Here is a 27,314-nt window from a genome sequence, read left to right as displayed (position 1 = left end):
AATGCAAAGAGTGATAGAACCTTCGACCTGTCGGAGATTCGAGAACCAAACACCGAGCAACCATTGGAGGAACTTGTTCCTTCAATCCCGGCTGCGGTGAATATTCCTGAGGAACCTAGGAGGTCGGGAAGAGTCTCTATTCCTCCGGACAGATACATCGGTATGGTCGAGGAACATGACATAGATGACGTTCTACTCTTAACAAGTAGTGAACCCGCAACCTATAAAGGTACCATGACTAGTTCTGACTCAAAGCTATGGCTTGAGGCCATGCAATCCGAGATGGACTCCATGTATGAGAACAACGTGTGGGATCTTGTTGACTTACCTGCTAAGGTTCGTCCCCTTCAATGCAAATGGCTTTACAAGATAAAGCATTCTGTGGAAGGTCAACAAGATATCTACAAAGCACGACTAGTTGCTAAAGGTTTCACCCAAGTGCCAGGTTTGCACTACGATGAGATTTTTGCACCCGTAGTCATGCTGCGTTCCATTCGGATTATCTTAGCGATTGCCGCTTTTCATGACTATGAAATTTGGCAAATGGACGTGAAAACCGCCTTCTTAAACGGCTTTTTGGAGGAAGAGTTGTACATGGTACAACCCGAAGGTTTCATCGATCCGGAACATCCTAAGAAAGTGTGCAAGCTTAAGCGTTCCATTTATGGACTTAAGCAAGCATCAAGGAGTTGGAATCATCGCTTCGACCAAGTGATAAAAGAAAATGGATTTACTCGATCTATCGAGGAACCATGTCTATATATCAAGTCGAGTGGGAGCAAGATTGTCTTCCTAATATTGTATGTTGACGACATACTCCTGATTGGGAATGACATACCTCTCTTAACTTCGGTGAAAGTATGGTTGAAAAACCATTTCCAGATGAAAGATCTGGGAGAGGCACAAAGAATTCTAGGCATCCGTATCTATCGAGATAGATCACGTCGGATGTTATCTCTCGATCAGAGTCTTACATAGACAAAGTCCTAGAGAGATTCAGCATGACTAACTCCAAGAAGGGGTTTCTTCCTATGGCTCCAGGGGTGCATTTGAGCAAGTCTCGTGCACCGGAGACACCGGAAGAAAAAGAGCGCATGACACGGATTCCTTATGCTTCGGCTATAGGATCAATCATGTATGCCATGATATGCACACGTCCGGACGTGGCATATGCATTGAGTATGACAAGTCGATTCCAACAAAGATCCAGGTGAATCACACGGTTAGTTGTCAAGAACATTCTTAAGTACCTCCGGAGGACTAAAGATTGGGCATTGACTTATGGAGGCTCACAAAAGCTATGCGCAACCGGTTACGCAGATGCTAGCTTCCAAACGGATCGAGATGACTCGAAATCTCAGTCTGGATTCGTTTTTACTCTTAATGGCGCTTGATCACCACCGGAAGAGTTCCAAACTAAGTGTTACAGCAGATTCTACGACTGAGTCCGAGTACTATGTCGCGTCTAGACATGTACGACGGAAAGCTCATCTAATCCGAGATTACGTGGAGCAAAAGGAAGTAGTGATAGAAAAGATTGCTACACATGTTAATATAGCATATCCTCTCACTAAAACCATTACGACAAGATAAGCATGAAGGGCACGTTAATTCCATGGGAATTAAACGTGTTCCTAAGTTGTAGTACTCTTTTATGGATCAGATTCATTCCCTTTTGTACTCTATACAACATCATCGTTTTGATATTTATATATTTTGTTTTTCATGTGGATTTGTACGACAAATTTTGAACACCACAAAGTGAACTCGAACGAACATTATATTTTTTTTCGGTCCTTAATTGCCCTCATGAGTGATAACTCGCAATTATTTTGTGACGTTGGTTGATGGTGGGTTCAACGAGCCATAAGTCAACCGGTTGACTGACCAATCAGAGAGGCGATTTATACGGATATTTCGTAGGACACTATTGTGACATCGACGTGGAGTCCTAAATGTTTTATAACATTCGTTGCCCGGTCGTGGATAGGACTTCCATGGTGATCCTAAGAGTCGATTCTTTGACTATCGACCGTCTCTTGAGACTAAGGCATTTTGGGTGACTTTGGTTTCTTTCTCACGGTCATCCGTAATGTGGGGCCAAGTAGATTTTTTCTGGGTCATTTCATGCCGTGCTTAGATCGGAAGGAGTCGAGTTGAAGGAAATATTCAGCCTTTATCGTGTACTCGATATTTCTCGGGGCCACTCGAGGAGTCAGAATCGAAATGCATGGCCATGCTCGAATACGGATTCGTTTTATCAGTTAAGTTACTCTCTAGTCGGGAAACCACTCTAGATACAGATCGATTGTAAAATACGACCTTTGCGGATCCGGATCCGCAAATTGTTTTACATTGAGTGGGAGAAATTTTAAATGAATATGAGAATCGGTTATCGCACATACACTTGTACGGACAAGTGGGAGTTTGTTGAGCTTGTGTCCTCCGAGGTTAGTGCGGATAACGTCATTGCACATGCACTTGTACGGACAAGTGGGAGCTTGTTGGGGTTGGTGTCCTTAACAGTTAGTGCAAGGACTTATAAATCTCTAAAAGGATCAAAGGGCATACTTTTGGTATTATTATCAGTTGATCCACGTTTATCAATAACGGTTGGCTTGCTAGATAAGTTTGACGTTATTGTCATACAGATGGCGGTGATCAACTGGTCCCTAAAAGTCACACCTATAGGATACGTTCGAGAGATGTGACGGTATGAAAATACTGTCATGTAGATGCCAAAATTGACTAACCAGTTAGTCCGAGTTATTTGACTAGTAATTAGTCAAATATGTGATGTTGAGATATTATATTTAATACGGATTAAATATCATGAGCTAAGGCGAATTAACCAGTTAATTCGTAAAATTAAATATAAGCGTTTTATATTTAATTAAATGTATATTGAATATAATTATACAATACTGTTTTGTCGGACACGTATTAATAATTCAGCTAACCGTATTATTAGCTGATGCCTTAATTTCCGATAACCGATGACAGTTTATAATATAACCCGTCATATACATTTTAGCAGAATTGATCGGACCACAGGTTAAAATATTAGGAGAAAGTGAAAAGCCCACTTCCCCCTAAAACCCACGGCTGACCGAGCTAACAAAAGAGAGCATCTCTCTCTTTTGTGAGATAGACATTTTCATTTGATAGAAAACTAGGGTTTTGGAGATAGTTTCTCTCTGAAACCTAGATCTCACATCTCGAAAACCTCACAACAAGTTCTCCCAATATTGCAAGGCAATCGGAGAACACCTTCTAGCACAAGGGCATATCTCGGACACATCTTGGGTGCAACAATTAGGAGGGAATCTCGTTGATTTCTGTTCTTTACGCCGTGCACCATAAGGACCCGAGGTTAATTCTTGTTCCTTATCGTTTCTCTTGTATTTATGTTTTATGACGATAATCACATGTTTAAATTTACGTTATAGTCCTAAATTTAAAGGGTAGTATACGGATATTAACCCACAGTTTTTGGATAAGGTTGGAAGTAGCGATATTTGGTCGGATTGCAAAAAGAAAGATATTGATGAAACGTGGGATAAATTGGAGCATGTTGTAAAGGATTTGGCGAGGGAGGTGTTAGGGGAATCTAAAGGAAGTAGACCATCAAGTAAGGACACATCTTGGTGGAACGATGAGGTGAAACAAGCGATAAAGACAAAACGTGAATGCTATAAGGTTTTGGGGAAATGCATGAGCGATGAGAACTTTGAAAAGTACAAGAAGGCTAGACGAGCCGCTAAAAAGGCGGTACGGGATGCGAGGGCAAAAGTTAACCAAGAAGTGTATGCCAGGTTGGACACGAGAGAAGGAGAGAAGGATATCTATAAACTGGCTCGCATAAGAGACCGAAAGACGAGAGATATCGGGAGAGTTAGGTGTGTGAAAGATATGGACGACAAGGTTCTGGTTCAGGATAACTAAATAAAGGCTAGATGGAGCTCTTACTTTGATACTTTATTCAATGGACATCAGGAACAAGGTTTTGGGGATGTGGAAGTAACACCAAGCATGGTTAATCGGGAATTTGTGCGTAGAATACAAAAGAGTGAAGTTCGAAAGGCGTTAAGGAAGATGGGGTCAAAGAAAGCAGAGGGTCCGGATGGTATACCCATAGAAGTTTGGAGGTGTTTCGGGGAGAAAGAGATCGAATGGGTAACCATGCTCTTCAACAAAATTTGGAGGAGCAACAAGATGCCATCAGCTTGGAGGAGAAGCACTCTTGTCCCTTTGTACAAGAACAAAGATGATGTTCAAGAGTGTTCCAACTATCAGGAATCAAACTTATGAGTCTTACGATGAAGTTATGGGAGCGGGTAATCGAGCAAAGGCTTAGGAGATGTGTAGACATCTCGGATAACCAATTTGGATTTATGCCCGGGAGATCGACTATGGATGCGATTTTTATCATGAGGCAGTTGATGGAACAATATCGGGACAAGAAGAAGGACTTGCATATGCTTTTTATTGACTTGGAAAAGGCATATGATAGGGTACCAAGAGAAGTACTTTGGTGGGTTTTGGCGAGAAAGGGTGTGTCTCGAAAATATATTGACCTCATAAAGGACATGTATGAGGGGGCTAGTGCAAGTGTACGCACTAATGTTGGGAGAACGGAAGAATTTCCCATTACCATCGAGGTGCATCAGGGTTCCGCACTTAGCCCTTTTCTCTTTGCCATAGTTATGGATGAGTTGACGAGGGATATTCAGGACGACATCCCTTGGTGTATGATGTTTGCTGATGATATTGTGTTGATTGATGAGACGAAAGAGGGGGTGGAGAGAAAGTTGGAATTGTGGAGGCAGACTTTAGAGACTCGTGGGTTTAGGTTGAGCAGGAGTAAGATAGAGTATTTGAGGTGTCCGTTCACTAAAGTGGCGGGGTTGAGATCGACAGAGGCGAGGAGTATTATTTTTTATGGGAATGTTGTTGAGGGGTCAGATTTCTTCAGATATCTAGGATCTATTATTCAAAAAGATGGGGAGTTAGACGGAGATGTGGCTCACAGAATTAAAGCGGGATGGTTGAAATGAAAGGGTGCTTCGGGGTTTTTATGCGATAAAGATATGCCCCAAAGATTAAAGGGAAAATTTTATCGCACGACAATTAGGCCTGCCTTACTTTACGGTTCCGAGTGTTGGGCCGTGAAACATTGTCACATTCAAAAGATGAATGTGGCGAGATGCGTATGTTGAGATGGATGTGCGGACATACAAGAAAAGATCGATTAAGAAATGAGGTGATTAGGGAAAAGTTAAAAGTGGCGCCAATAGAGGACAAGATGATGGAAAACCGACTAAGATGGTTTGGCCATGTGAGAAGGAGACCTATGGACGCACCAGTTAGGAGGCCGGAGACTTGGAGAACAGAAAAGATCCCTAGAGGTAGAGGAAGACCGAGACAGACATGGTTGAGAGTGATAGAGCACGATATGAGATTTCTGGGGCTTGAGGAGAGTATGGTGACGGAGAGGGCACAATGGAGGGAAAGGATACATGTTGATTTCTAGTATTTGATTTTTTGATATATTTAGTGTTTTTATTAATTTAAAAAATTAAATTATTTGTTCTTCTCTCCTTTATTACATTTTTTTACCGACCACTTTCTTATATATTTTACTTGGTTTACTTTTAAGGCATTCCGGATCCTTAACTCTATTTCGGTTTTCAAAATCGTTTTAATTTTTTCTCTCAATTTAAATTTTAAGTTTTTATAAAAGAAATCTGAAATTCGATTTTAAAACCTGTAAGTTTACCTTGACTTTCCATTACATTTTCGCTCACCCTTTTATTTTTCATTTTCCCTTTTCTATTCGCTTTTTGAGGTGTACGGTCACCTATGGATGGTTCTAAAGGATGATTCATGTCAGCTGACCCCAAATCTTTTTGGGATTAAGGCTCTGATGTTGTTGTTGTTGTTGTTGTTGTGTACATGGCCCATAGATTAACACGGGTCCTTTCCAGCACATTTTGTCCTCACTCATGCGCATCCCAGGAACCTTCCCAGTAGGTTACCCATCCTAAGACTACTCCCAGCCAAACACGCTTAACTGTGGAGTTCTTTTGCATGTATAGCCAGAAAAGAAAGTGCATTTTGTTGATAGAGTAGTAGTTGTACTTATTTCAATCTCTTTAAGCACTAGTCAAATTTTAAGCTTATAAGTGGACCTCTTAAAGGGGGTACTCCGCCCGAATAACGTCTTCGGTTCATTAGAGTATTACACAAATTCTGAATTTATAACAAGTTTTGTTGTATGCTTTTAAATTAATAAAATTGAATTTTTGGTGTAATTTTAGTTAAAAATAAAATAATTGGGGGCTAATCACCACTTTCGTCATCGTCGTCGCTTTTATATATAAGCTCATTGTACACTAAAAAATTTAAAAGAATTTTTTAAATTTATTAACATAATTTTTAGAATATAGTTAATATTTTTTTACTAATTTTCTTATAATTTTCATTCATAAGAGATAATTACATTTACAAACTTTCATTTTTGTGTAATTCATTCAAATTTTTTTTTTCTCAAAATGTGTAATAAATTGCATATGAAATTTTTAAATTTATAATAAGTTCTATTGTATGCTTATAAACTAGTGTAGATCCCGCATATTTGCGGTATATTTAAAAGTTTTGTTTTTACTTTTTAGTTATTATTTAAATATTTTAAATTGATACGTCATAAAATTGTTATATACTCATCGTATTTCGATATGAGAAAAAAATTATGAACTAATCAAGATAATTTAGTAAAGCTATAAAATGTGTTTAATTAATGTTTTTCTTTAACATAAAACTAATGTTTACAAATAATAATTTTCTCAAATTATGTTAATGATTTTTTTTTATGATACAAATAATATCAGTTTAATGTTATTTTTATACAAAATGTGTCAATTTATTCTCTGATATACAATAATACATAATAAATATGTAGAAATTTACATTTTATAATTATAGTGAATTTATCTTATTTTAACTAAAATATTATAATTTAGATTTTGAAGAAAATATTATTATTTGATTAAAAGATTATATTTTTATGACATGATAAGAATTTAAAGAAGAAGTCTTTTTGTTTCCTTATTTAGTTTGATACTTTTTGGGAACTTTTAAGGGGTGTTTGGTTGGGGGTGTTGGAATGGAATGAAATGGATTTGAGTGATTCTAGTGTTTGGTTGAGACATTTTGGAATGGAGTTAGAATCCTGATGGATTCTAATTCCACCCAACCCCTTGGAATCTCATGCCCACCTTCCCACTCAGGTTTCTAACTCCATTCTCCCTCCATACAATTTTAGAGTGAACCAAACAATAATTAATTGGTATGGGGTTCTAAATCCATCCTCTCATGGTATCTCATTCCATTCCAATCAATTCCGACCTTTTGAACCAAACGGCCCCTAATGAATGAAGTTGAATTTTTTTGGTGTAATTTTGATTAAAAAATAAAAATTGGGTTGAATTTAACTTTTCATCAAAGTTATGGGGCCTAGTTAGTACAATTGTGACTTATGGGGGTTAATCTCGCAATTAACCAAAGTTAAGGGGGCTAATTACCACTTGTGATACTCGTATATGTCGATATTTGTATTTACGGAAATCCCGTGACAAGCTATCGCACACCTCTCAAAAATAACCCTACGGTCTCTAACTAATGCAGTCAGGAAAAATCGGGATCGAATCCATAGGAAGACTATCGTATTCTAAATGCTAATAAACGGTCCGTCTTGGTAACAATTGGAGGTTGTTTGATTTGATTAACTAAACAATAAGCAAGAGAAAATGATGCGAATGACGATCTATTTATAATTGAAAGATGCAATTAACGATTTAGACTAATAAAGTTATTGATTGATTTACTAACCATATGCAAACACCCAAATTAATCCATAAATACCCTAAATCCTAGTGAAAGAATTAGCTACGCATGATTTGATTATTGACAAGAGCAATAAGAATAATCAATATGGAAGAATTCATAACTAAACAACAATTCGAGCAATTAAACATTAAACAAAGAGATTAATAAGAAAAGACTAAATAGAAGCAAAGAAGATGAACAAAGAAATAAAGGTTAATTGAATTACCGAAGGAAAATTAACAAGAGTACAAGTATCCGATCTAAAAGAGCAAGATTCGAATGCCGAGAGAAAAATAATTAGGGTTCTAAAACTGAGATGTAAAGCGTCGTCTAAGTCTGAGTCCTTTGTTCCTCTTATATAGGGAGTTTATTAAAAGAAATTTCAACTTAAAAATACTGAAATTGACGAAAAATAGACCCAGTTGATCGACCTAAGTCTAAAATAGCGTGCTAAGCTTCTTTTCTAGCTTCAGTGACAATTCCGCTAGCTTCCGGCACTTCTAATCAACCTTCCTAGCTCCTTTTGCACCTCGAACTCCGGTCAAACACCTCCGAGCCTCCAAATGTAACAGGTAACGCTCCAAAATGCATACTTTTGAGTACTTTCCTACACAAACGACATACAATAGCAAAAACGGGGAGAAAGGCATAGAAAACGTCTACTAAGAACGCAAAATGGAAGCACAATGCAATGCCAAATAGACCCGATGATACCGTCGGTTAATGGAGTTCGTTTTACAATGTAAATGTGAATTAATTGGGTATATTTTGATTTAATAAGTTTTAAATTTATTTATTTATTTAATGTTAATTTAAAAAGTTTTATTTGACGAATAACTTCTAAAGACAAATTAATTTATAATAATAAAAATTTAAACTTATTTTAAACTCCAGGGATCTCATATTTTTATAAATCGATTTTGAATTTCATATAAATTATCGTTTCACTTTTCGTTTTAAACTAAGTTTAAAAAGGATTTTAAACTTGATTTTCAAGCTTGATTTCAACTTTCTAGCTCGATTTGTGATGCGATTTTGATCCGTTTCTCTTTCTCACCTTAGCCACCACATGTCCACATGGACCCTTGTTTGAGAGCCCCATCCCAGCCATATCCACATCCCAAAGGCCAAAACCCACGCAGTAAACAGCCTCTTCCCCTGTTTTCCGTTGTCCAGACCGAGCTTTATTCCTCACTTAAACCCGTCTATATTGCTCGAGGCCCAAAGTCCCATGCACCCATCTTAAACCCAAAACTCCCCTATTTTCGAGGCCCAAAGTCGAAACAGCAGCCGCCCATACCACCAACCCGTCTTGCTCATATGCCAAGCTCCAAACCCACATTAAATTGACCCTTAAACCCGTGCTCATCAACACCAAACCATACCCGACTATTTCGAGAAAATCAATTGTTGAAAAAAACCGTACCTCTAATCAATTAGAATTAAAAATCGTTAACGACCCAAGACGGTGTCCCGATTCACATTTACGTTTAGAGTGTAACACAAATCCCGACTTTACTAATGAACACTTGTTTTTTTTTTTTTTTTTTTTTTGTATTTGCTTTATCTATTATCGTCTAACAACTTGATTATCGTTGTTGACTACTAACCTACTAACTTCGCAGACTAGGATAGTATGAGTATGAATCGTGTTGATCTATGATGGAGTTGGAAACTCGTTAATCGGTCGTGCTCCCGATTATCTCATGTCCTTGCAATCAAAAGAACGATTTAATTAAATAAAATCAACTAACGTTGTACTTAATTCATCTAACATAGTTGTACTTAATTCCAATTATTTCGTTCATTTGTATAATTTTTTTTTATTTTTTCTTTCTTATTATTGGTCTTTTAGTTTGTAATTAATTAGAATAACTTAGCTTAATTCATAAAATATTCGTGCAATGATATTAAATGATCAAGGAAGTAGAAAATACTATAATTTAATTAAATTAAAGTGGGATTTAATTCTACTTTTTATTGTCATGTTTTGAATAATTAGCATTTTAATCTAATCCGTTATGTAATTTAGGATTTTAATTAATTTAATTTGTAAACTCGTGTTAAATTGAAAGGTTTTGATATATACAACTCATTAGACCTTACCCCAATCCAAAACATATACGGGTGACCTCTAGTAGCAACGTTGATCACCCGGATTGTTTACGCTTTCACCAAATTGTTAGGCAAGCCACGAACAAGTAGACAAGGATGAAGCTAAGCACAGGCTGATCAGGCCATGACCCGAGTAAGTGTTTTAGGAAAACATACACAACTGCCATTTTCCAAAAAAACAAAAAAAAAAAAAATTATGATGATTAGAAATAAAGATAAAATTGATATTTCAGTCTAGGTAGAACTCGAACCTAGCTTCGTCCCTACAAGTAGACAACCAACCCTAAACACAAGAAGACTAATAATAACCAGGCAGGTTAGTTGTGCATTGTGTTACAGTCTGATATACAAAAGATCATGGCTGAACAATATTACCATGTAACACACCTTGCTTAACCTAACGATTCTCGAGAGTCGAGAACTAACACCGGGTACATGAATGTTAAACCTCTATACATAATATGACTAAATCGACGATTAGGAGGTCAAAATTAGGACCATTAATAATTAATTAAGACGATTTTCAAATGTTGCTCAACAAAGGAGGGTATAAGGAGTAGTCATTGATATGATCTTCCAAGAAACTCATGTCATTGTTTCCGGGGAAATCCAACAGCAGTTGTAAAGCCGACTCTGATGAATCGTCCACTTCGTCTGTACACGAAGAATATGATCTCGCATTTAAAAGCACTACTTGGGATTTTGAGTCCTTGCACTCGTCTGGTTTTGAATCTCGGCATGTATCAACTGTGACACCGGAATTTGAAGCATCTTTTGTAGAAGACGATGCTTGAGAGACCGGGCTTGGAGGATTTTCCTTTGAGTCGACCTTCCGAAATGATTCTCCAACTTCTGAGTTCCAGAGTTGGAGGAAGAAATCAGAATCAGAGAATACAGATGACTGTGGATTATATATCAGCGACTCACGTGACAGCCGAGCTTCTGCTTCAAGTCTAGCACTCTCCCATTGAGCCATGTGACGGGTTGAAGGCGATGCTTGATACTTGGAAGATGGCCCACATGATATTGAAGCTGGTTCGTGAGTTTGTGGGTCCAGACCCATGCTCACTAGCCGTTTCTTCAAATGGGTGTTCCATAAGTTCTTAATCTCGTTATCTGTTCTTCCCGGCAATTGCGCAGCAATTGCAGCCCACCTGTACCACAAGTTTTCAATCCAAGTTATCATGCGATTATAATTCATACGAAACTGAATGAGCAAAGACGACTGTACAGTAGTGTACAGCAACATTTATCCCTTTAGAAACTACAAACTATGTAATTCGGACTTAAAACATCAATGACGAAGGGTGTCGATCTGCAAGAAGAAATACCTGTTGCCTAGAATGGCATGAAGCTGCATGACAAGTTTCTCCTCTTCAGCAGTAAACGGGCCACGTTTAATGTCTGGCCTAAGATAATTAGTCCACCGAAGCCTACAACTCTTTCCACACCGCTGAAGACCTGCAAGAAATCCCGGTCTCAGTCATGTTCACAGAATCACAGCATTCTTAAATCTTAACACAGTATCAGCTATCTACAAATTCATAGAATAAAATTGTTCTAGATTTATCATAAATCATAATGCAAGGTTAAACAATACTTGCAGAGTTGCAGATTGTATGAAATTCTCAATTTTCGCCGAATTCAGCTGAATTAGGTGCATATTCAAAATGAAAATTAAACATTCACTCAGAAAAACAGGTGAAAATAAACAACTGGTTTAGAGCTTCTTGAGTACTAAAAAAGTTACAGCCTAAATCTGGTCTATGGTACTCCGACTCTTCTAATTTCCTCGCGGACCCGTGTCCGACACTCGACACTCGGACATGGGTATGACACTTGGACACCTCATTTTAGACCAAAATATGCATATTTTTCAAAAATTTAGCCGAGTCCGACACTTGGACACGCACCCGTGTCAGATACTTCTAAACGAGTCTTGAGTAACATAGAATCTGGTACAAAACACAAGAAATTTCACTATTTTACAAAAAAAAAAAAATCGATTAATATTTCCGAGTTAACTATATATAATGTTACTTCAATTAGATTGTTGATTAAATAAGCCACAAGATTTGTTCATTAAAAATAGAACTATTCACAAATAACAAAGTATTGTCGCAATGAATATAAAAGGTGAACAAATAACAAGTCGGAATGAATATAAGAGAAACAGGAGATGAAAAAGTTACCAGCATTTTTGGGAAGAGAACGCCAATTACCATGACCATGTAGATTAACATAATTCAGAAGAAGGTCATCTTCTTCAGAACTCCATGGACCTTTCTTCAGACCTTGTTTATCACAACAAGGTGCTCTTCCCATATTTATTTTTTCACTTTTTCTCTAAACTTTCAGTAGTCAAATGAAAAATTCACAAGAGAGTTTAATGAAGTGACTGCAAAATAATGAAAATACAGTAGTACTGCAACACTACAAACTATATTTAATGCAACCCAAACAAACACATAAAAAAAATTCAATCTTTTAATAAGCTTTAAATTCAACAAAAGTCCCTTTCTTTTGGGTCAGATCACATTACAGTAAAAAAAAAGTCGTCAATAATTATTGTGTAAAACCGTTTGACTGTTTTTCTTACGACCAGTAATGCAACACTACAACTATAACTTATGTAACCTAGAAAAAAAAAGACTCAATCTTTGAGCTTTAAATACATGCAAAGTCCTTTTTTATAGGGTCAGATCACCCTGCAGGAAAGAAAAGACTCCAATAATTATTGTGTAAGACCGTGTTAGACTGTTTTTCTTACGCTGTAAGACGGTTTTATTAGTAATACTGCAACACTACAACTGTAACTAATGTAAAACACAAAAAAAGACTCAATCTTTGAGCTTTAAATTCATGAAAAGTCCTTTTTTTAGGGTCAGATCACCCTACAGTCAAAAAAAGACGTCAATAATTGTTGTGTAAGACCGTTTAGACTGTTTTTCTTAAGCTGTAAGACGGTTTTATAAGTACGGCAACACTACAACTACAACTATAACTAATGTAACCCACAAAAAAAAGACTCAATCTTTGAGCTTTAAATTAAACAAAAATCCCTTTTTCTAGAGGTCAGATCACACTACAGGGGAAAAAAGACGATGATAATTATTTTGCAAGACGGTTTTAGACTGTTTTCTTATGCTGTAAACGGTTTTATAATGAAAAGTCCCTTTCTTTTTTAGTGATCAGACTGATCACCCTGAAGTTTCAAAAAAAGATGACAATAATTATTATGTAAGACGGTTTTAGACAGTTCTTCCACGCTGTAAGACGGTTTAATTACGAAAAGACATAAATGCTCAAGGTGAAATAAATGTTATGTATAATGAATGATTGGGAAAAGTGAAGGAGGGGTGTTGTCTATCTTTGGAAATAGTGGAAATAATTGTTGTGTGTTAGAAAAATAGAGAAGAAAGATGTATAAATGTAATGTTTGTGAAATATGATAAGCGAGTTTTATGGTAAGACTGTGCAGGAAAAAAAACAGAGGTGCTCTTGCATTCAATGCTTCTGTTTTCCCTTCTTACTTATATTGCATCACATCATTCTAGTGGCCAAGGTTTAAGTTTTTTGTTATTTACTAGTCATGTTACTTGTATTAAATATTGGTTTTAGTTTCGGTTTTGGAATCGGTTGTCACGGTTTAATCTTGGTCATCTTGAACCATAACGTAATCAATATTGTCTCAAACTGTCTTTGAATTGGTTGTCACGGTTTAATCTTGGTCGGTAAATCTCGACTTTTATCAGTATTGCCTAAAACTAGATTAATATATCATATTTCTTTTAGTATCAGTCTTGAAATCGATTGTCACGGTTTAATCTTGGTTGTTGAATCATAATGTAATCAGTATTGCCTCGAAACGACCTTTGGATTAGTGACGAAGTCTTGAACAAACCGTCCTATACAAAACGTTATGGATCGTGGTAGTGCGGGTTGGAGCCAGGATTTGAACTTAGAAGAGGAAAAATTTCAATGGGAGCAGACGGGTAATGGTATAAAAGCAAACTCAAAAAGAATTATCGGAAATTTTCACTCAAAACTTTGAAATTCTCATCTGCCAGCGAGGGTGAGCGCCTTGCAAACCCCCCCTAACTTCACCACTATCTGTAGGATCGTCTTATATTTAAATGTTAACGTTATCGTAGGACGATTATATGAAGTACAATAATAGGTCATGGAAATCATTGTAAAGTTGGTTGACACATGACAGTACAAAGACACGAAGATTGAAATTATTGAATAAGGTTAAGAGAAATGAATGCTAATTGAAATGTAATTGAAGAAAAAAGAGGAGTATGCATCAAGTTGAAGAAACAAAGCACAATGTCAAGAACTAATTCATACAATCAAACAAACAAATAAATGTTAACACATGCTTTGATGGTACCACTCTTATTCAATGACAACATCCTTGCTTAGTTGCTTTACATCATTTTCTTCTTAAGATTTTGGCTTTACTATTACTACAATAATTTTTGAAAAACCGACATCGCCAAAGTCTTAATCCCTGTTCTTCTGTACATAATTTCAATTTTCAATAGTGTTCGGATAATTGGATCTTATATCTTTAGTTCATCTCATTTCATTTTTACTCTTCACTTTAATTACACTTCAGCTCAAAGAATTTAAAGTTCAAAGAACAAGACTTTTATCATGTCGATAAGAAAAGAGTATTGTATTATTTTTCCTTTGAATGATTGCATTCCAAATTTGCAATCTTTTTTTTTTTTTTTTTTTTTTTTTTTGATGACGAGGAGGTTGGATCCTCCCCGGATACAGGACCCCACCCTGCAATCTCCATAGTATAAAAGCTAAGTTTTTTCTTGGGAAATATAGCAAGTTACCCTCATAAGTTTGATACTATGTGTAATTAAACCCTTTAACTTATAAATGTAGCAAATTAACCCCATAAGTTTCTCTTAATGTGCAATTAACCACATATCTTATTTTTAAGAATAAAATTTGCTTATTAAATATTTTACTATTATTTAAAATCAAAATTATTGATTAGATTTTAATCTTAAAATTCTTGTTTATTAAAAAACATGTTCAACTATTTTTTTTATTTTTTTTTGGCGAAAAATGTTCCTAATATGAGAACTGTTAATTATGTTACAATGAAAAGTAACATGGCCAAATTTTTGTTTATAATAAAATTGGTTTGCATTTTTCGTTGAATATGTAAATATTATAATTAATTATTTAAGAAATATATTTATAATAGTTTTTATAATAGAAAACAATAGGTTTTAGTTTAAAAAATGGTAAAAAAAAACTTGATTTGTGCTTAATTGCACATTTTTGGAAAGTTATGGGGCTAATTTGCTACAAGTGAAACTTAAGGGACTGATCTGCACATAGTTCATAAGTTATGGGGGTAATTTGCTACATCCCCGGTTTTTTCTTGGCTTCTGATTGGCTGCTGAGTTTTTACATATGGGTCCCCCATGTTTGTTTATTCTATTTAATTACCCTCCCTCCTCAACACAATTCATATTCCTATCTCTCATTCCTATTTTAATTACTTATGTTAAAAAAACATAAGTTAAAATGTCACAATTTACATAAAATATTGCAATTTACATACATTCAACGGGTCTAACATGCCAAATACCTTTAATATAATTCTAATAAAATACGGTTGTATATTATCTAATATTCAAATCTAATATATTTATCAAATATTCGAATCTCCAAATATGGAGTATTTATATTGTCACGGTATTCAACGCTTAATCACGCTCAATTATATGTTCATATATCTAATGATAGCACCTGCTATTACGAGGACCCGTGCATTTTTTGCACGGGTATAAAACTAGTGAAGATGAAAACTTTGGTCAAGAACAATATAATAAAAATTACAAATTTTTCTTCCTAGGTTACTCGGTTAAATAACTTTTTCTCCCCGTTAGATTTTCGATCTACTAAATTTTAGCTTAGTTAAACTTGAAATCTCAACTCCGCCACCTAATGGTCATATTGGTTCACACCAGTCTACCTTTGACAGGGTAAAACCCTAGGCTCGAAATCTAGAAAGCATAGCCTCCAACCATAAACACTCCACAAAATTGCTCTTGGGATGCTTGAACCTAAGACCCTTAATTCCACCCAAGTTTTAAACAGTAGACTCCACCCTTGCGGACACCAGAGTCAAGTTGATAAAACGTGAAAGAGCAAAAAGAAAATAAAATAAAAAGGAGAAATAGTGAAGAGTGGCCAAGAAGCAATAAATGGAGATTGAAAGGACGAGAAAAATAAGCAAAACACATTAAATGTGAAGACGACAGGGTACGGTCACGCAATGTGCCCCTCCCTCTTTCTTTGCTGCTCAAACAGCACACCAGTTGGATTAACTAACCAATTAGTCTCTTTTAAGACGGACATAACCATTTAAGACGGACATAACAGTCTTTAAATTGTAGAAGATAGGCAAGGTTTGCTGCTAATCTTGAATCTTGACATTGTGTTTTTGTGTTATCCATTATATTTGACCTGTTTTAAGTTTCAGACGGATATTCCCTTCGTAAATAAGAATTTGTGTAAACCACGGGAAATCATCGCCCCGTGATCCATTTTAATACTTCCATAATATCCATCTTACACAGGATTTGTAGCCCTTGTTTATCCAAAAATTTAATTGTATGTGAGAATGGTTTGATTCGCAACTGTATATGATGTATCACAAATTCTCACATTAGACTGGTCAAATATTACACCACTTTCATAATAAGACAAACAACAAGTGTGATGTCACCACTTTGTTTAGACAAAGTGGTGACATAGACCTGTCTACACTTTAGACGGGTAGAGTAATTGATGATGTATCATTATCACGACGATGAATAAAAGATCATCAGAATTATCATAAGCAACGATGTTAGAATGAGTCCGGCTTGTCAACTAGGCTCACCACCTCGGACTTCAACCGCCTCCCATCACGGCTCACCCAGTCCTCCCCTAGTCCCCTTAACCGAGTTCGTATAAAACAGCCTCACTTAGGGGGCGTTTGGTTCAAACATTAGGTATGGAATGGAATGGATTCTAACTCCAAGGAGGTATGGAGTTAGAACCCCATACATGTTTAAAGTTGTTTGGTTCAATCCGGGAATGGGAATAATAATGTGTTGGGTGAAATGGAGTTGGAACCTTGGGGAGAAAGATGGGTATGAGATTCCAAGGGGTTGGAATGGAGTTAGAATCCATCAGGTATCTAACTCCATTCCAAAATGCTCCAACCAAACATTGGAATGGCTTGAATCCATTCCAATCCATTCCAAAAGCTTCAACCAAACACCCCCTTATTAACAAATCCAAGGGGAATACGAAATGACAGGCTCCACAATCTTTCACACAATCATAGTAATAATCTCTTATGCTTTCGATTTTAACAAGGAATTATTATTTAAGATGAAGATATCTTATTATAGTTATAACTGGTCAAACACTAGCCATTAAAATAGATGAGGACAAAACTCGACAACCTAGGTAATAACAAAATTTTGTCTTATCTATCTAAATAAGATTGTATTTGACCAGTTTTAACTATAAAACGGATATCTCCATCTTAAAGAAGAGTAACTGGAAATATAGATGAGGTAGGACGGAAACAGAGAAATTGACCTTTGATGTGTGCCCGACTTTCGTAATAAATGTGGTCAAAATTGGGGTGGCTAAACAAGGCACATGTCACAAGTACCCAGGGAGTAAATGCGAGCAGTGAAAGAATAGGGCTTTAACTTTTCACCCAGGTAGGTCATTGCTTAATTTGCAATTCCTTTTAAAAGTTTCATCATATGCAGCAGCAGGTCTTACTTCTCAGCAGATGTTGAAGTAATCATAGATTTTAGGTCTCAGACAGATAAAAAGTATGGTAAGACAGATAGATGACATTATGACATCAATACCAGTTGCTTTCGTCTTCGAAAAAACTGTACGCAACTCGGAAGGTGACATGTCAATATTTTGAAAGGATTGTACGGGATCTGGTCTCGACTCTTGATTGATCAAACATACTCACAATCACATGTTTTTTCCATTAATTTGCGTTCAGTAGTCGGAAAAGATTGTCTTAATAGTCTTCCGGGAGAAAGGGGGAGGACGTGTAGGGACTCAAGGGAGTTAAGATGGATCTCTCCTAAATCCGTCAACCCAACATGGGAACCGAACAAGGGAGGTTATCTCCCTTCGTTTTCCCCGTCTATCTCTACCTCAAAGTTCCTTCATCCAAACAAAAGTAACTATTCCTAAATTACTTTCACCTAAATTTTGAAAATTACGGGTGGATATCACTATTTAGCGAGCGGAAATAGATCCCGCCTTTTTTTAGACAGATGAAAACAAGTAAGCAATACAAGGGTTTCAGAATCTAATAGATTGCTCAAACGAGTGCATTTTATTTCAAGAACGGAAGCAAAGGGCCTTAAAAGATAGGTCGGGAGGAACAAAAACAAACATAGAAAAGGAGAATGCAACATGACAGTAGTTAACAAGGAAAATAGAGAAACCTATGATGTGCGTGACCCAAAACATCATGACCTGACTTCACGAACACTAAATCCTTGAAATTTTATTCGATGTACTTAGTTTTGTCCAGAAACAAAAGTAGCAGATGACATCCCATGGAGATCAGCACAAGGCGATTCCTGAATAGGAGACACATACGATACCACCCAAGATCTTCTACAGCCACAATCCTGATATCTACATGGGCAAATTCAATCTTGATCATATAACTGCAAAGGAATATAACAAAATCCGTCAAAACAATTCTGGAGACTGGAAGTCCATGAAGAACATAACACTGCCCACGGAAGTGTAACAAAAATTGTAGCTTATCAGCAAAAAAACATTACCCTGGTACCTCAAGGGGTTCTACAAATGGTGGGGGTAAGTTGGGTCGGATGTTTGAAGTCCAACCCATATGTTAACAACACAAAGAGGTTTCTAGTTGATCAATAATGAAAACCGCATCAAATGACTGGTACTTCACAATAATAGAAGCACGATAGCTTAATTAGTCATTTTGTTTATTCCATCATAACATAGAACCAAATAAGAAAATCTTTAAATCAATTGGAAAAGGACATGATAGGTGCAATTTTCACCAGTCAGAACAAAATCAACAGGTGCTCAAAGATCACCAGAAAGGAAGTCCCAGCTCCAGTATGTTCCTTACCCCATATCTTAACATCCCCCACCCACACACCACCAAAAAGGAAAACGGGGTCATCAGACCAAAAACATTATTCCAACATCATTTTACTTTAAATTAATGCCTAGCTTCTAACATGATTGACAAAAATTTGACCATTCTTCATATTGATTCATCAATAATGGAGTACAAGTGTACAACGAGGATCAACCCTCTACGAGAATACAGCAAAAGTTGAGGTATTTCTCAGCAGGATATGGGCAGTGAGCTTGAGCACTAGCCACTTAGCCAGGGCTCAATAGATCAAACCTTATGGATAAAGGTACAGGATTGTGCCGTGAAAGAATATTGGTACAAGTGTACAACTGAATCCCTTAAGATAGGCCTAGAAGTAAAGAAAAGCAATAGATCTCATTCTTACGGATACTAATGGAGTACAAGTGTACAACGAGGATCAACCCTCTACGAGAATACAGCAAAAGTTGAGGTATTTCTCAGCAGGATATGGGCAGTGAGCTTGAGCACTAGCCACTTAGCCAGGGCTCAATAGATCAAACCTTATGGATAAAGGTACAGGATTGTGCCGTGAAAGAATATTGGTACAAGTGTACAACTGAATCCCTTAAGATAGGCCTAGAAGTAAAGAAAAGCAATAGATCTCATTCTTACGGATACCTTTACAAAGCCCGGATGTGGTGATACGAATGCGGAAGCGATTTAAATAAATCGACAATGATAGTAGCGTGGATCGAACTAGTGACTCGTGAGACCGAGGGACAAGTTTGAATCCGTGGGGATATTTGCTCGGATTAGACCTATAATCCGAACAATGGTGAAATATAGTCAAGACCTATTGACTATAATTCGGGTTATTGCTTGAGACGCGTCAAAGAGTAACAAAAGTTGGATCGAAAACTCGTCGAATCCGGGTTACACAAAGCTGCGCTTTTTTTCTTACAACTTAACTGACTGGAAAATTGAATACAAGAAAAACCCTTATTTATATAGCTAACTAGATAGACTCCTAATCTAACTCTTCCTAAATTTAATTTAACAACTCATAACAACCAGATAACTAAATCTTATTCAACAAACTAACAGGTAACTAAATCTAATCCTAGGATTAGTTTTATTTGACTAACCTAGTGAATCCTACTCGTATCATGTGGTCTACTCTTTACAAATTACAATATACTCGGTGGTATTCCGTCTTAACTTTGTCAGTTTGTCCTCTTATCATCAAACTAATTCGAGCATCTAAATCTTGATCAACTCCTCAATAGTAAAAACTAAACCAATGAATGTGCAAAATGATGTAGTTCCAAAACTACAAGGTAATAGCTGAGAGATAGCTGCAGTAAGTAGACTCTATGCAGTAAGTAGACTCTATGCAGCGTACAACATTCAGTAAATCATTAAAAAGGAAAAACATACAAGATTCATAATGCAAATAGAAATATAGGTGAGAGATGCATAATAAGCTGGCAAAGGCACAAGTTGATGTCATTAATGCATTAGCAACTTCAAGCTCAAGGTAATTAAAGTCACAAACATGAACTTCAAAAAAGTCATCCTATGTCAAAACTTAATTGTTGGGCTTGAATGGAACACTTACCATGGCCAATAACCGTTCACCCAAGCAGCAGCTGACTAATGGAACCAACTAGTTAACGGCAGTAAACAGCTTGATCTATATGCGGAGGAATCTGTTTTATTTCAGTTCCAAGTTCTTGCTCAATCTTATACCTGTTAAAGCCAGCAATAAGAGATTACAACAAATGATGAAAAGATCAAAAACCATTTACATGATTCTAAAACAGGGAGCAAGCAACATACAAGTTGAAGCGATCTTCATAGGTAATTAAATTCACAGCTAAACCAAGATGTCCAAACCTTCCTGATCGACCAACCTGCAATGAAAACAGTAGCCAAAGTTGTGTCACCAGGAAATATTAACAGTTAAAACATCAGATCTCTAACAAGAAACGCAACAGTAAACATCATATAACCAAAATCAATCTCACACATACCCTATGGAGGTAGGTTTCAGAATTTTTCGGGAAATCAAAATTAATAACAACATTGACAGCTTGAATGTCTATTCCTCTTGTGAATAAATCTGCAATGATCGTCAAAAAAAGCAAGAGAAAACATAACAGTCAGAAAACAAGATACATATATGCAAAAAAAAAGGTAAGAGTTCAACGACAATTTTCCAAAAGGCAGATATAAAAGAACGGGAACACTACGAAACCACTATAGTGAGATCAGATGTTCTATACACACATTGAGATGAAAAGCAGAAATGTTGTCATGTTGCAACCTAAAGAGGTGGTTCAAAAGTGATAAATCTATAAGGGAACTACTCCAGACAAATAGGGTCCAAGGCAAAAGACTTGAAACATAACTCATCATACATTAAGATCACAAAGATTTAACATATATAAATATAAAGATAAGATGGCATTATTCATATATAAATATAAAGATTTAACATATATAAATACTAAGATCTAGTCATAATCTTATATAATAAAGTGAAATTCAAAGATAAAGAAGCAACTTTTTTTGGGTGTGTGTGATCAGTTGTATCCAAAATTGGAAATTAAGCAAAGGCATTTCAAAGATAACACTCAACAACTCCAACACTAATACAGATTACAGAGTATAGTATTAGATCCAATTAAGGCCCTTCCATTTCCTTTTTAGTGCAGGATAAACAGACTAAATATTGTGGAACACTATAGTTATTGACGTACCAGTGCAAACTAGATTTCTGCATGCCCCATTACGGAAGTCATGGAAAACTCTGTTCCGATGATCCTGCAGCATCTTTGCATGAATGTAAAAGCACGAGTAACCTAGCTCTGTTATCTTCTTGGCTAGCAACTCAACACGGTTCACAGAATTGCAGAAAATGATGGACTGGTTGATTTGGAGCTACAAAAGAAAGTCACAAAATGTAATATGTGAACCGCCCAACTGCACAAGCATTTTGATTGGAATGAAAATTATCATAGTGACGGCATAAACAAACCTTGGAGAAAAGGGTGTTTAAGCAGTGGACTTTCTGTCTTTCTTCAACAAATGCGTAAAACTGTGTTATACCTTTCAGGGTAAGCTCATCCATTAGATTAATAACATAGGGCTTCTGGAGGTATCTATCTTTAAAATCTTTAACAGTGACAGGAAAAGTTGCTGAGAACATTAAAATCTGACGACTTGCAGGCAAAAACCTAATAAGTGCCTCTATAGACGGCTGAAATTCTGGCGACAATAGCTTATCAGCCTGCAAAATAGAAATCACTCTCTTGAGAATTAATAGGCCAATATTTCACTCTTTACCACAGGAGAATATCAGCACAAACACTTGCGTTTGCATAAATAATAGCAGTCACCACAAAATGAGAAGAGTCAACTAGCATCAAAAGCCTCTGGAAAGGGGGATTTCAACGAATAAACAACTTGTAAACACCAGCAAGGCAACATTAGTCTACCCATACAAAGGATTAGAGCTTAAACAGCTAAAGCAAAATTAGACCACTAATGCTGAGTACACACTGACACCTTGAGCTCGTACCGACGAAGTATTTGCCCGTTAACAGTATTCACATAAAGAAACACAGTTCTAAAGTCTCAAGAGGCTCAAAAAAAGCAGAAATGCAGAATTCCAAGACAAGCTATTAAGCTTTCAGGTTAAACATCGTCAGCTATTGTACTATTTTCAACAGATTGACACCTCTCCTGTCACACACAAAACAGTGAATTGTAAACACAATAATGCCTCTTACAAAGCGAACCTTCCAAAACTACTGAGACCAAAAATAAAGCTTCAATCAAACACGAGTACCACCATAATTAAAACATCCCTTTCCCCTCCTAAAACCCAGAATTTTACAATTGCATATAAAAAAAATGGAAGTTGAGTTTTAAAAATCTAACCACTAAATGACAAATGATAAAAAAGAAAAAACAATCATATTGCAAATAAAGAAAAATAAAAACAGATTAAAAGCAGTCACATTACCTCATCCATTATAAGCATGGAACAGTCTTTCAAAACACAAACCCCTTTCTTTGCAAGATCTAGTATTCGTCCGGGAGTCCCAACTAAAAGATGCACAGGTTGATACAATCTCATAATATCGTCTTTCAAACTGGTTCCACCAGTGGTAACCATTACTTGAATATTCAGATGCTTCCCAAGTTCTTTACACACTTGTGATGTCTGGAGAGCCAACTCCCTAGTGGGAACAAGTATGACAGCTGCAAAGAATCAAAGCTAATTAATGACACTAGGACGAACAGAAATATGGACTTAAGACCACTGAACTTGCATCTAAAGTTCATTTAAAATATGAACCTTAATCAAATTTCAAACATGGTCAATCAGAATAAAGAACTCAAAATCTGATATTACTTCCATTCGTGTCAATTAATTTTCAAGTAAGAAGCACTTACAATTACAGTCTTAACTGATGATTTAGATTTATCAGTGAGGGGAAGAAAACCACCAGTATATGACTAAATAAAAAGGATTTTACAGGAAAATATTCAGTTTGTACAAGTCTCTCCACAAGTCTGCTAGGCTATCCTAGTTGATAGAAAAAGTCATGGTCTATAATAATATGTAAATGCCTTACTAAAATAACCATACTAATTAGTCTTGACTGAAGTCAAAAAGGGAAGAACAAGATGCAGAGGCCACAAAACATCATTCACAAAATTATAGATACAGATAGCACATGAAGTCAAAATGGAAACCTTGAATAACATTGTTGTCTTGATCAATTTTTTCCAAAGCAGGAATGCAGAAAGCAGCAGTTTTTCCTGTCCCGTTTTTAGCTCTTGCAAGAATATCACTTCCAGTGAGTGCAATTGGAATACTTTCTTCCTGAATTGGGGAGGGGCTTTCAAAACCCTTTTCATATATACCCATAAGCAATTCGCGCTTCAAAAAGTAATCTTCAAATTCATTGCCTTTGGTAGCTGTTACATCCTACAGAGGCAACAAAATAAACCATTAAAAACCTATTAAACATGCACAAAAAAGATAGTCACCACTGACATAGGTGACCCGAGCCATTCCCACATAATTTGTAAATAAAAAACACTGCAGCAAAAGCTACCTACAGAGTCAGCTTTCATACCTCTGTCCTATAACGTGTATCTTGTGGTGGTAGCTTCAACTTCGCCTTCCAATTTTGTGAACTAGACAGCGGGAATTGAGCAAATAAATCAGTAAAATACTTTCTTCTACGTGTAAGAAAAACACATTAATGATGGATTGAAGGTGTATAAGAATTGAGCATAAAATATACACACAAATGACTACTGAATACTTCCCCACAATGTTAACTAAGACCGTGAATACACTAGCTGTCTCTGCCTAATGAGAATAAGAAGTAAGTAGCAATCCCAACAATCGAAAGAGTTTTAAAACTCCGTAACTAACTTGGTCCGAGAAGCACAATACCAATAAACATTGGCTAATTACCTATATGCAGTTATTTAGATTAACAGAAACAAACATTAGGGTGGAAAAAAGAATCCCATACTCTTCATGATCTATAATTCATCTTATTCATAAGAACTGTGCAGAACTTTTCAGCAGATGCTCAACTCGGAAAATAGTGTAACGAACATAACAAATTAAATGCTCGTTCGCCCTTTTAAATTTCAAGCTAATAACTAGGGTTAATTCACCAAAAAATACTTTTCTATACGGCCTTCTAAAAACATACAAAACATTTGTGCACCAACAAAACATACAAGAAAACCATTTTTTTGCAAAAAGTATAAAAAATTGCACATTCAACAAGCCTAACCACAAGAAACACTATTTCTCCAAGATCATTAAGTAACACAACAAACTACACCAATTCAAATCACAATAATCAATCACTTTCCGACAACACAGTAACAGATTCACTAATTTAAACTAAAGAACGTGAGGTGCTCATAACTCATAAGTCATAACGCCACTCGGAAATGTACTCTACCACTTGAAGAACACCTTAGAAAACGCTAAGCTATTAAAATAATTCTCTCAAATAACAAGGGCAGACAACGTTTTCTCTAGTGACTAGCATTATCATTTCCCAACCTTAAACATAATGTTCTCTTTGACGTTATCATTCCCCAATTCCACTACTGTTTCGACTACTGTTTCGAGTAGAAAAAAGGTAGGGTGGTATTAACGCCACTCCGAAATATATACTCTCCCACAAAGAGTGGCAGGAATGCGCGTTTTTTCTCAGGCATTATCATATCATTCCCCAAGAAGTAAACCATAATCTTCCTACACGAAAACGATAAATAAAATTCGACAATTTAAAACAAAAGAAAACAAGTTATCGTCCTTCACCTGTCATCATCCACGCCTGTTTCTGACTGAACCTTCTTTTCAACCTCATTAACACTAGTTTCCGATACAGCGGTGTTTTGTAACTGATTTCTCCTCAACCACTGTTGCTGCTGCTGATTCTGCTGTAGTTGTTGCTGCTGTTGCTGTTGTTGCACCTGTTGAATTTGTTGCTGGTGATGTTGTTGATGTTGCTGCTGCTGTTGATGATTCTGCAACATTCCTCTCTGCACATACTGTTGCGGTTGTTGCTGTTGTTGATAATAATTCCTTTGTTGAAAATTAGGGTTTCCGACGCCACCTCCACCACCATAACCGCCGCCACCACCACCATAACTGCCTCCACCACCACCATAACCTCCTCCGCCGCCACCACCACCATAACCGCCGCCTCCGCCATAACCGCGACCTCTCCCAATTCCTGGAGGATACCTAGCCCTAGCGTTGTTGTTGTTATCATTCATCGTCGACTAAATCTTGCTAAATTAACCCTAGCCCTAGCCCTAACCCTAAAATTACGCGAAATTGAGGGTGTAACTCAAACAATTCTAACCTAATCCTCTACAATTATCTATACAATCGATTAATCGAAAGATTTGGGGGAAAATCGATCTTCAATAACGGACGCCTGCAAAAAAATAAAATCCGCTATTTCGAAAGATTCTCAGATCTGTACTCTAATGAACTATCTGTATCTAACTAATTGGGTTAATTCTAGAATCAATTCGATTTAGGGTTTCGATAATTGAGGAAGTATGTTTGCGGATTTGAAATTGAAATTATGAAGAAATTGAGAATTTCATGATTCGATTCGGAGCGAAGAGATTAGTAGATTAGGGTTTTTGTAATCAATTGGAAAGGAAATCAAATATGTGAAGAAATAAGAAAAGGGGATTTTCTTGGTTTTTGGTTGAAGGAAATTGGGGATTTAATTTTGCGAGTGTTTCTTTTAATCAAGTTTTTATCAATGATGGTGTGATTATGTGAAGTGATGTTTGTGTATTTAGAGGTTGCTTGAGGCGGAGGTATGGGTGGTCAAATCTCAAGACCGACTCGGACCCAACCCGTCCCTCGGGTAGTTTTCCAGCTGGACTGCATGCCCCACGACCGGCCGGCTCAAGTTCAACAGCCAAAAAAAAGGGTTAGACCTACGACGACCACATCCTACCCGTCCCACCCTTGAACCGTCCTCAACCCACCTCCTGACCCCCTACCAGGGCCGATTTTGGGTCCAGCCCCACTAGGCTCGTGCTGACACTAAGCCAAGCTATGCTACCTACGTCTTGAATTAGAGCTGTCAAACAATGACACGACACGAAAACACGACACGAACCCGACACAAAATTAACGGGTTTGGGTTGAGACTTAATGACCAATTTATGTAAGTGGGTCGACACGAACACGACACGATATTTAATTAGGTGGGTTTGGGTTGAGCTCTCTAAACACGAATGACCTGTATACTAAATTAATCCTAATTTTTTTTATTCTCCATCACATAAATATACTTAAATTTTCCAAATATGGACATAACACGAAAACCCGACACGAACCTGACACGAAATGAACAGGTTAGGGTTGAGGCTTGATGTAACACCCCCATACTCCGAGTGCCTTACCAGGACCACTCAGGTATGAAGACGCCACCATCTCGGTCGCCCGAGGTATGATAATCAAATAGACAAAACAGAAACAACATATTTAAATAATAATTAACGTTTAAAGTGATTACATGCCAAAAACCAAAACTGATAAAGAGATACAAGTTCTCCAAAACTATCTACT

The 27,314-nt window shown here is 36.7% G+C and overlaps 2 protein-coding genes across 2 annotated transcripts; both read right to left on the bottom strand.

The window, feature by feature from the left end:
* Positions 1 to 10,202: 10,202 nt before the first annotated feature.
* Positions 10,203 to 13,583, bottom strand: LOC141586077 (transcription factor MYB17). The gene is made up of 3 exons (XM_074407199.1): positions 12,195 to 13,583; positions 11,334 to 11,463; positions 10,203 to 11,156 (listed from the first exon to the last, which is right to left on the bottom strand). Exons 1-3 carry the CDS (start codon positions 12,325 to 12,327, stop codon positions 10,526 to 10,528), a joined length of 894 nt encoding a protein of 297 aa, XP_074263300.1. The 5' UTR covers positions 12,328 to 13,583; the 3' UTR covers positions 10,203 to 10,525.
* A 4,804-nt stretch (positions 13,584 to 18,387) lies between these two features.
* Positions 18,388 to 26,528, bottom strand: LOC141586076 (DEAD-box ATP-dependent RNA helicase 8-like). Its single transcript, XM_074407198.1, has 10 exons — positions 25,533 to 26,528; positions 24,316 to 24,376; positions 23,930 to 24,164; positions 23,193 to 23,431; positions 22,203 to 22,454; positions 21,925 to 22,105; positions 21,196 to 21,284; positions 21,002 to 21,075; positions 20,781 to 20,911; positions 18,388 to 18,746 (listed from the first exon to the last, which is right to left on the bottom strand). The coding sequence occupies exons 1-9, from the start codon at positions 25,991 to 25,993 to the stop codon at positions 20,833 to 20,835; spliced, it is 1,671 nt and encodes a 556-aa protein (XP_074263299.1). The 5' UTR covers positions 25,994 to 26,528; the 3' UTR covers positions 18,388 to 18,746; positions 20,781 to 20,832.
* Between the last annotated feature and the right edge of the window lie 786 nt (positions 26,529 to 27,314).

This window comes from Silene latifolia, chromosome 6, assembly GCF_048544455.1.
Source record: "Silene latifolia isolate original U9 population chromosome 6, ASM4854445v1, whole genome shotgun sequence".
In the NCBI taxonomy this organism is placed as follows: domain Eukaryota; kingdom Viridiplantae; phylum Streptophyta; class Magnoliopsida; order Caryophyllales; family Caryophyllaceae; genus Silene; species Silene latifolia.
Note: the sequence above shows the minus strand (reverse complement) of the source record. Positions and strands in the feature narration are given on the sequence as shown.

What these genes read in the sequence shown, in the direction of transcription:
- LOC141586077 (XM_074407199.1), bottom strand. Translation starts at nt 12,327, where the DNA reads ATGGGAAGAGCACCTTGTTGTGATAAACAAGGTCTGAAGAAAGGTCCA. An exon ending in TTCTCTTCCCAAAAATGCTG is followed by an intron (nt 11,464 to 12,194) that starts GTAACTTTTTCA and finishes GATTTCTTGCAG; the next exon opens with GTCTTCAGCGGTGTGGAAAG. An exon ending in CATGCCATTCTAGGCAACAG is followed by an intron (nt 11,157 to 11,333) that starts GTATTTCTTCTT and finishes CTTGTGGTACAG; the next exon opens with GTGGGCTGCAATTGCTGCGC.
- LOC141586076 (XM_074407198.1), bottom strand. Translation starts at nt 25,993, where the DNA reads ATGAATGATAACAACAACAACGCTAGGGCTAGGTATCCTCCAGGAATT. An exon ending in ACAGGCGTGGATGATGACAG is followed by an intron (nt 24,377 to 25,532) that starts GTGAAGGACGAT and finishes CCCGCTGTCTAG; the next exon opens with TTCACAAAATTGGAAGGCGA. An exon ending in TATGAAGATCGCTTCAACTT is followed by an intron (nt 20,912 to 21,001) that starts GTATGTTGCTTG and finishes TGGCTTTAACAG; the next exon opens with GTATAAGATTGAGCAAGAAC.